General features: G+C 43.0%; 1 protein-coding gene across 1 annotated transcript; it reads left to right on the plus strand.

The window, feature by feature from the left end:
• Positions 1-296: 296 nt before the first annotated feature.
• LOC147880977 (NAD(P)-linked oxidoreductase superfamily protein) lies at positions 297-9,336 on the plus strand. The gene is made up of 5 exons (XM_087369967.1): positions 297-549; positions 954-1,182; positions 2,428-2,727; positions 3,134-3,262; positions 9,073-9,336. Exons 1-5 carry the CDS (start codon positions 374-376, stop codon positions 9,208-9,210), a joined length of 972 nt encoding a protein of 323 aa, XP_087226093.1. The 5' UTR covers positions 297-373; the 3' UTR covers positions 9,211-9,336.
• The last annotated feature ends 312 nt before the right edge of the window (positions 9,337-9,648 follow it).

Genomic DNA, 9,648 nt, shown 5'->3' on the forward strand with positions numbered 1-9,648 from the left:
GTGGCTAAGTACGAGGGTTACAATCGCATTGTGATATAGGCGATGAGGCAGCAATAAGGGGCAACCCAAGGGAATCAATGCGTGCAACGAACAAAGGGGGGCGAGCAAAATGCCTGAACCAGGTGAGGCTGGGTTCAGAGTACTTGATGCCCAAACGTGAAAAGGTGGTGTGAAGGGGTGGCATCCTATTGTGCGGGGTGGGCGGGGACAGAGAGTGTGTCCAAACCTCAAAGCGGTACAACAACTCTGAGGTTGATTAAATGGACATGCAAAAACTCTTGGAGTGCCTAAGGTTCATGCACAACTATACATAGCGTTTTCTCATTTAGCCCAAAACACTCTCCTTCATTCCTCCTCCATCATCAGCTGAGCTATGGCGGCCTCGGGCTTGCGTTACTTCGAGCTTGGTCGCACTGGCCTTCTCATCAGTAAGCTCGGTTTCGGTGGTTCTCCCCTCGGTAACGTTTTCGGTACCGTCAACGAGGAGGACGCCATCGCTTCCGTTCACGAAGCTGCTCGCCTTGGCATCAACTTCTTTGACACCTCTCCGTGAGTTCTCTTGTTGCATTTCCGTTTTTTCGAGTTTGCCCAACTGACAGAACGCTTGCATACCATCCTGATGTAAGAGTTTGGTCGGAGAGAGTCCAGACAGCTTGGGAAAAGACTCTTTGTTCGGCTGCGGAAATTCATCGGGGAATGTCTCGACTGGTTGCATGGTCACGAACGTTATCTGTGAAGTTGCATCATCAATTGACTGGTGAATCGTGAACGTTCTTATTAACAAAGTTCCGTTGCTTGGAATCCCTCCTACGCACGGTATCGTATCAAGGAAAGTAAGCTGGCATGAGGCCTCTTGAGACTCATAAAGTGTAATTTTTATACATAATTGAAATAGTCGAAGCTGAGACAGAGCATCGAAGGACCAACTAACGAAATCGGCCCATCTTGTGCAGATACTACGGCAGCACGTTGGCCGAGCAGGTGCTTGGGAAGGCGCTCAAATCCCTTCCTTTACCTCGGGAGAAGTATGTCGTGTCCTCCAAATGTGGTCGCTATGCAGATGGTTTTGACTTTAGTCCGGAACGAGTGATCAGAAGTGTAGACGAGAGTTTGGAACGCCTGAATCTCGATCACATTGATATCATGCAGTGCCATGACATTGAATTTGGGTCACTTGATCAGGCATTGCAATATTTCCACCTTTCTTGGGGTTCTTTCTCTCAACTGTTTCTGGCGTTTTCTCCTTGTTTGCAGTTCTTTTTTTTAGTATAACATATAATCAAAACAAACTGAATGCGAAAGAAAATCTCACACTTTCCCCAGTAAACTAGTTAAACATCAAGTCTAAGATATTACTTCTAAAACATGTCTAGGGAGCAGCAGGAGCACTCAGGCAGGCAATAGTGCTGGAGGGTTATTTTTAAAAAGAACTTTAATCCTTGGTAGGATAATTAGGTTCACATGGTAAAAGTGAAACTTGGAGTCTGAACATTTTTACAGCGGATTCGAACACTTTAAAGGCATAACACTGTTCCTATAATTTTTATGTTTTGACACACGTATCTTAATGGTCTGAAACCCTTGCATGCTGTGGAGTTGAAAAATTTTTGTTGGGATAGAGCATCTGAGTTTGTAGCAAAGATGTAACCATTGCCCTTTAAGTAGAACTGCCATAGTTATGCTATCAAATCCCAGGATTTCACTCTTTCAAGGGCCTTGTGGTGAAGAAGCTATGATTTTAGAATCACACATAATTAGAATCAGACATATAGGCAGAAAACAGTATGAATTGGCAGCCATTTGCAATCGGCTCTTAATGTACTAGCTTATATAGGAGTTTCTTTGCCAATTCGCAAGTACGCCACTTATGACAGCACCAACGATTTCTGACTTCCTTTGACAGGTAGTAGCTGTACGAAAATAATAAAAATGTAAAATTTCGAGGTCTCATACTTCCCATCAAGTATCTTTAGTGGTGTACTCAAGTGCATGGAAGTGTAATTGAGATATTTTTCAGTCCAAAAACGTAACTATCTCTGTTTTCCTGAAGTGTTCAAAGAAGTTGCTAGCATATATTTCTTGCAAAAGTTGATATTACATTGTCTAAAGAATCTTTTTGAAACCCAGATAGCAGGTTATGCTGGATACTCGATAAACACCGTAGCGTAGCTTTGCTTAGTTTCTTTTCTGATCTGTAGTTCGTTTGGAGTCCTCCCCTATAACACCCCCCCCTGCCCCGCCCCCCGTCCCCCTTCCTCCCAGCTCTCAACACTACAATAAGTTCTCTTAACTTTTAAGATTGGGCATATTCTAATGAAGGTATACATACCGTTGTTTTAAAAGCCCTTGTTTGTATAGCAACATCCTTGTAAAGGGGTTTCATTTTGTTGCACCAAATGCAGATTAATAACTGATGTTTTATAGCAGGTGATTACAGAGACTATTCCTGCTCTTGTAAAGCTGAAAGAAACTGGGAAAATACGTTTTATTGGCATCACTGGTCTCCCTTTAAAGATATTCCAATATGTGCTGGACAGAGTGCCGCCTGGAACTATAGATGTTGTTCTTTCGTATTGCCACTACAGCTTAAATGACAATTCTTTGCAAGATTTGCTGCCATATCTCAAAAGTAAAGGAGTTGGAATCATAAATGCTTCTCCGTTATCCATGGGACTTTTGACAGAAAGTGGACCCCCATCATGGCATCCAGCACCGAAAGAGCTGCAGGTTTATGATTATTTTTCTCATCATCTGTTTATGTGGTGGTATTGCAAGAGGGGCAATGTCAGTTCAGAAAATTGTTTTCGCAAGGATTTAATATACCTTTTCCTGTGAGAATCGCTGTAGGAGGGTGAGTCAATTTTTATATGGAAATATAGATAACAGAAAATGGTTGACGTTGGGGATTGAATCTAGATTGTGGAAAGTGCATGCCTATGCGTATGTATGCTGGACATTCTTGTTTCTGTGTACATGGCTCCAGCACCCAACATAGTGTGGATTGTTTCCGAATAATAATTACATAGCAAGCCAAAACTAACATGGATTAATGTTGTACATGTCGCACAAAGGTTGCAAACGTGCATCGGAACTTTTTGCTGATATGTGGCCTTTTCCCTATGCTTATTTTCAGTCTGCCTGTGCTTCTGCGGCTGCACATTGCAAGATGAGGGGGAAGAACATCTCCAAACTAGCATTGCAGTATGCGCTGAAGAATCCAAACATTTCAAGTACTCTTGTTGGAATGAACTCTGTTGAACAGGTAAGAACAGCAAAGCTGATCCCTTGTGACTATAATATCTGCTCTTGCTGACACAGTAACATTAGCGAATTCTAGTTTAGCAGTTAGGTAGGTAGTCGGCCCTATTAGCCTAAAAAAGGGTCTCACTCATTGAAAACACTTCAGTATTTTCTTGTACATTTAGTAGTGTTGTATTATCCCATATACTCTGGTGTGCTGGCCCACTTTCCTAGGTGTATAAAAAGGGGCTCATCTGTACTTGCAATTCATTCATGAATAGTTTCCACATTTATAACCGTTTGGTACTTTGAAACATCAGCCCTAGCTGGACTGTACTGGCAAGAAGGACCGAGTCTAGCACCAAGCTAGCCAGCCTGATGGAGCTGTCCTAACCCATGGCCTCTTCTAGTAAGAGTTACCTTTTTCCTTTCTTTTTTCTCTATTTCTGCAATTCCTTTGATTCAGTCTCTTGACTTTTCCTAAACTAGTTACTGCTAGCTGAGCTTAGTAGAAGTCTTGTTTCAATTGGTATCAGAGCAGATTTTGGGCAAAATCATGTGGATTGGGAGTCTAGTGATCTTGAGATTTGGAGCATCATATCTTAAAGCCCTTGGGCCATCTCTGTGCAAAAATTCATTGCCAGAAGTGCTCTGGATTCTGTGCTGCCGTGTGGGGCATGGGAGCAGCCCTAATTTTCAAAGTTGTCAGACTTCAATGATTTTTATATCAGTGCGAAGAGGACCTCAAAAATCTCTGAAAAGTTTCCAGATTTGGAACTGATTATGGCCATAAATTGATGACGCAGGCAGATTGCTGCCCTAACTGCGATTTGGAGTTATACTTGCCCAAATCAGGTTCTGTTTGTTCTTGAAGCGTAGCCTAGGGTACAGCAGGCCCTGTACTGAGTTTGGTCGGGGTTGGAGGCCATTTGCCCCAATTTCAAGGCAAAAAGCCCTTCCAACCAGACGAGATTTGCAGACCCTATCTGTTTCTGATGGTCCATTCTGCAAATCAGTGAATTACAGCTTCTATTGGCATTCTTCTACCCTAATTAGTCTGGTCTATGCATGGATTGGTGGAACTGCTGAACCTCGATGGCTCAAAACATTGTGAATTGCAGTATATACAGTGCAATTTTCATGCCATATTTGCAGTACAGTGTACTTGTAGGCTCCATTTCTGCTCTGACATCCATTGCTGACTTAGAATTAGGGGAATATTTTCTAAGGAAAACTATACCTCTGCAATGCTTTGTCAATTAATACATTGTTTGCATATCAGATGCAATGACATATGTATAATTGCACTATCTGAGTTACAGGCGCAATATTCAGCCTATGACTGCATTGTATAAATCATAAACGTGTTGATCATGATGATGAAGCTCGATTAGTGGGTTAGGCAGAGGCATTGGTAACTACAGGTGATGTTCAGACAAGTGATCATGAGGCCCTTCTATCAAGCTTCAAAGTCCTTTAGATCCCAGAGTCCATCATTTTCTAAGTCACCTTTCCACCAAGCTCAATTTTGAGGGGTTCATGGCAGTAATGTTGTAGCAGCAGGAAAAAATGATGGAGGGAGAGTAAAATGATACACCAACTTGTGGACCAACAACAGCAGTTAATTGGTCAAGTTGGACAATTCAAACTAGCTCTATGCAAAGGGTCGTGTCATGAGGGCCAAAAGTTGGTCAAGCTAGTGGGGAGTAGGATTATTAGTACTTGGGGGCTTTTGCAAGATAGAAAGGTCAAAGGGGATAGGGAGGTTCTATATAAGTACCCTCCCTGCTTGAGGGCCTATTTATTGGCCAGGCCAAGTCGGCCTGGTTAGCTGCTGGTCAGCCAAAATGGCCGACCCACTGCCTAGAAAAGGGCGCCTGAGCCCCTACAGGTCTGCCATGCAGACAGGGGGCTGACCCCGTGCTGGTCAGTTTTATGAGCCCTGGACAGGGCCTATATATATTATAAAGAGCACCTCACTCCTCCATTCCCTCATCCACTGGACTGAAGCCTCTACCCACGGGCAACGTTCTTTGAAGCAGCAGTTCTCTGAATACTCAGCAGTTTTGGACAGCACCCTTGCTGCCTACTTTGTGCTCATCTGGAGCTTGTTTATCATACACTCTGTGGAAGAATATAGTTTTGTCTGTCTCTCTCATGTGCTGTTCTAGCAAGGTTTCATAGTATGTGTGTGATCGTCTATCAAGAGGTTTCTGAGTGTTATATGAGCTGAGATTGGAGTGAGAGGTGTGAGAGATTCTATCATTCTATTTCTAACACGGTATCGGAGCAAGGTTTCTAGCTCTAGAAGGGAGTTCCTCAACAAGATCATAGAGGCAAGGGCAAAGTGGGCAAGAATTTCAGCAAGCACATGAATTCTGGACCTTCATCAACTGCCCTATCAGATGGGAAGATGAAAAACAGCAAGGGCTGTAATTATTGCAGGAAGCTAGGTCATGACATTTCCGAATGTCGCAAGCGTATAGCTTTAGAGAAGAAAAACAGCACACAGGTCTTGCTGGTACAAATGCCTCTGCTGCCCCTAAACATGCTCATGAGTTAGCAAACATTGGTCATGATGAGTGGGCATATGTTGTGACATGCCGTTACCATCCAGAGACCATGCTACAGCCTTGTCTGTCTCAGATTCTAAGTTAGATTGGTACTTTGACAATGGTGCTTCTAAGCACATTACTTCCTTTAGATCTCTCTTTTAGTCTTCGGGGGCCACATGGTGGCAGAGTGACATCTCTTATCCCATGAAAGGGATTGGCCAGGTTGAGGTCATGTCAGTATTAGCAGATACAATTACACTTCTGGATGTGTTATATGTGCCAGGTATAAAAAAGAACCTCATTTCTATCTCAGCCATCTCCTTGAATGGCTTTCGAGTTCTTTTTGACGGTCCGGTATGATGACTGTATTGTACTTACTGGGTCACTTCCCAGTGGGCTGTCCCACCTTGATGTTTATGAAAAACAGCCAGATATTGAGGCAAACTTGGTGCCAGAATCTGTAATTTCAGATTCTCACCAGTGGCATGAGAGGTTGGGGCATCTCAATTACAAGAGTTTGGTGAAAATGCACACAAAGGATATGGTGGTTGCACTCCCACCCATGCATGCACAGGTTCTCATTTCCAAAGGATGGGGCTGTTGGTCATCCAGAAGGTTGCATCTCGTACGTAGTGATGTATGCGGGCCGATGCGGACAGCATCACTTGGAAGCTACTTATACTTTTCCACATTCGTGGATGACATCACGAGGTTCTTGTGGATTTATGGCATGAAAGCCAATTTAGATGTCTTCTCATGTTTTAGACATTTTCTTGCCATGGCTGCAAATGAAAGTGGGAATAAACTCTTGACTCTCCGCACTGACAGGGGTGTGGGTACATGTCCCGTGAGGCTCAGTCAAATTGCTATCCCTGAGGGTGTCCAAAAGCCAATGAGGGACTGATTTTTGCTGTCTAATGACAGCCCTCTCCTCTTCATTTGCCTGCTCAATAACATGGTGATCAACTGGAGGCATATCAAGCTGGCAGGAGCAACGGAAGGAGGATGTAAGCTGCTTGAAGCATGTGGCATTGTGCTCTGCAGTGGCTGATCTGAATCTGTAGGTGATTGGAAGAGGGGCAGCAAAGAATCAAAGACATCAGAGGCCTCAATGGATGACTATCTTTTGCAGTCCAACCAAGGTAAAAGCACATTCTCAGCAAAAACAACATCCTTGCTGATGATAACCTTATCTGTGCTAGGCTGATACAACCGATATCCAATGCTTTCTTAGCTGTAGCCAATAAATATGCATTTGATAACCTTGTCCTCCAGCTTATGCCTCAGCTGAGATGGAACATGCACATATGTCAATGACCCAAACACCCGCATATGAGAAATAACAGGCTTCCGACTGGTCCATGCCTCATAGGGTGTGATAGTCTTCAATGCCCGGGTGGGTACTCTCTTCAGCTGAGATGGAACATGCGCATATGTCAATGACCCAAACACCCGCATATGTGAAATACCAGGCTTCCGACAGGTCCATGCCTCATAGGGTGTGATAGTCTTCAATGCCCGGGTGGGTACTCTCTTGAGTACATAGTTTGAACACATGATGGCATCCAACCAAAATTTGTTCAGCAAAGACTTGCCCTTCAGCATGCGTCTGCCCATCTCCATCTCTGTACGATTTTTCTAGACGTGCGAACAAACAAATGCAGGGTAATTTTTTGGCCAGCTTTGATTGCCACTGCTTGTAATGAAGAGCCTCTAAGTCACAAGGCTGCTTTTGACAGCAAAGAATGGATGGATGCCCTGAGAGATGAACTTGAGTCCATTCATGCAAATGGCACTTGAGAGTTTTGTGACTTGCACGGGGCAAGGGTGCTATAGGCACAAAATGGGTTTATAAGGTAAAACGGAAAGCTGATGGTAGCGTTGACCTTGCCTAGTTGCAAAAGGATATGCACATGGCATTGCTTTGAGGGGACCTTTGCTCCCACCTCACTTATTATGACCATGTAGTACGTCATTGCTCTTGCATCCCACAGACATTAGCAAGTTCATCAGTTGGACATTAAGACCACCTTTCTTCATGATAACATAGCATTGGATTGCAGATTGAAGAAGGCATATCAACAAGAGGATCAGCCTAAGAAGGAAACACGATTGGTGATTGAGAAACTCTTCTTGGAAGGAAAAAAGGAAATAATTTTATATGATAACATAGTATTGGATTGCAGATTGGAGAAGGCATTATATCAACAAGAGGATCAGCCTAAGAAGGAAACACGATTGGTGATTGAGAAACTCTCTTGGTGGTAGTCCCAAGCATCCCGAGACAATTTGCACCATGAGGTGACTATGTGAATGTTAGACATTTAACATTTAGCATCCCTGCTATGCCTGATGGAGTTTATGGTTTTCAATTGTCATGAGATTGAAACTGCACTATGTATTGTGTTTTTAGAGGATGAGTTTGGGCATGTTGTTGGATTATATGCTTGACTCAACAAGGATGAGAAGACTCCAAAAGTGGGACTGGTATACTCTGTAACCAAGCATCATAAATCTGAGGCCCTCTGTCCAACGATACTGCTCAATTGGGAGGAAAAATAGTTAGTATTCTTTGGGATAGGGAATGGTTTTGCGAAGAGAAAGCTCAGCAGGCTCATTGGTCCTTCAATATGTAAGGTACTGCTCTCTCTCTCTCTCTCTCTCTGCTCTCTCTCTCTCTCTCTCTCTCTCTCTCTCTCATCTTATGTTATAAAGATAATTTTCATTGTCAGGGATGGTCCCTCTTATCTTTTACCTCACATCACAACATGAGGTCTTGCAACACTAGTGTAGTCAAGTCAGGTTTCTATCTACAAAGCCCTGGGTCAGATGAGTCACTCGATAGATCTACTCTCAGTCCTTCCTCCCCGCATAAAACCTTGCATATTCAATTTGTGATGGATCATAGTTATTTTCTGTGGCACAACAATGTCTATAGGCTGTTGTCCAGCAAATTTGTTTGGCTTATACCTCGTTATTGAGAGTGGCTGAATAAAGTAGTCAAATGGATCAGAAACTAGGGCTTGTTCTATGAAGTAATGATTTAGCAGTGTATATATGCATGGAGGATTATCCCGATGACTTCAGTATTATAAGAACCTGACCATTGTACAAATCAATGCTTGGAAACATGGTTGTTACCGAAAGTAATTCGATAGATGTAACATTGTAGTGCTAATTACCACAGCAGACGAAAAAGGAAATCTTAAACACTGCTGTTGTGTGATAAACTGATATGTGATCTACCCCTTTAATTTTTTGTAATTTTGTGTTGCAGGTTCAGGAAAATGTAAGGACCATGATAGAGGTGGATCAAGCTGAAGGTTTGGAGTTAGACGCCCTGGAAGAGGTGGAGGCCATCCTTAAACCAGTTAAGAATGTGGGATGGCCAAGTGGAAGGGAAGAGAACAACTGACTAGCTGAAGGATTAGTCTGCCCTATAAAATACTTTGTAATCTCTGGCTGGTGAACTTGAGCTATTTTGCCTATATGTTATTTTCAGCTCTTTAACCTTAAGATATGAAGCAATAATCTCCTATTTACATTGCCTTGTTTTCTGTTTTAAGAAGTGAGTACTCTTTAGGCATTATGTTCCAGTTGCTATATAAGCTTTCGAGTGGAATCTTGTTATGCCCAAAATCCAGGTTATTGAATGTCAAGCTAAGATCTTAGGATTGGATTTGGGGTTAGGGTGCAGTCTAACTTGGGGCTAGAAAGAACGTAAGATTGGGATTGGAGGTAGCATGGAATGAGGTAGCATGGAATGAGCTGATCCAAGTAAAAGCTATTCTGGGAAAAGCTAGGCTTTATTGGAAAAGCAGAGGCTCTACCAGAAAGTAAAGCTACTTCATGC

This window comes from Dipteris shenzhenensis, chromosome 31 (genome assembly GCF_047967505.1).
Source record: "Dipteris shenzhenensis isolate YYH24624 ecotype China chromosome 31, Dip_SZ_1.0, whole genome shotgun sequence".
NCBI lineage: Eukaryota > Viridiplantae > Streptophyta > Polypodiopsida > Gleicheniales > Dipteridaceae > Dipteris > Dipteris shenzhenensis.

Bases quoted from the DNA above. Each gene is read 5' to 3' on its own strand.
- LOC147880977 (XM_087369967.1), top strand. From the start codon at position 374: ATGGCGGCCTCGGGCTTGCGTTACTTCGAGCTTGGTCGCACTGGCCTT. The intron at 550-953 runs GTGAGTTCTCTT...CATCTTGTGCAG, and splicing joins AACTTCTTTGACACCTCTCC to ATACTACGGCAGCACGTTGG. The intron at 1,183-2,427 runs GCATTGCAATAT...GTTTTATAGCAG, and splicing joins AATTTGGGTCACTTGATCAG to GTGATTACAGAGACTATTCC.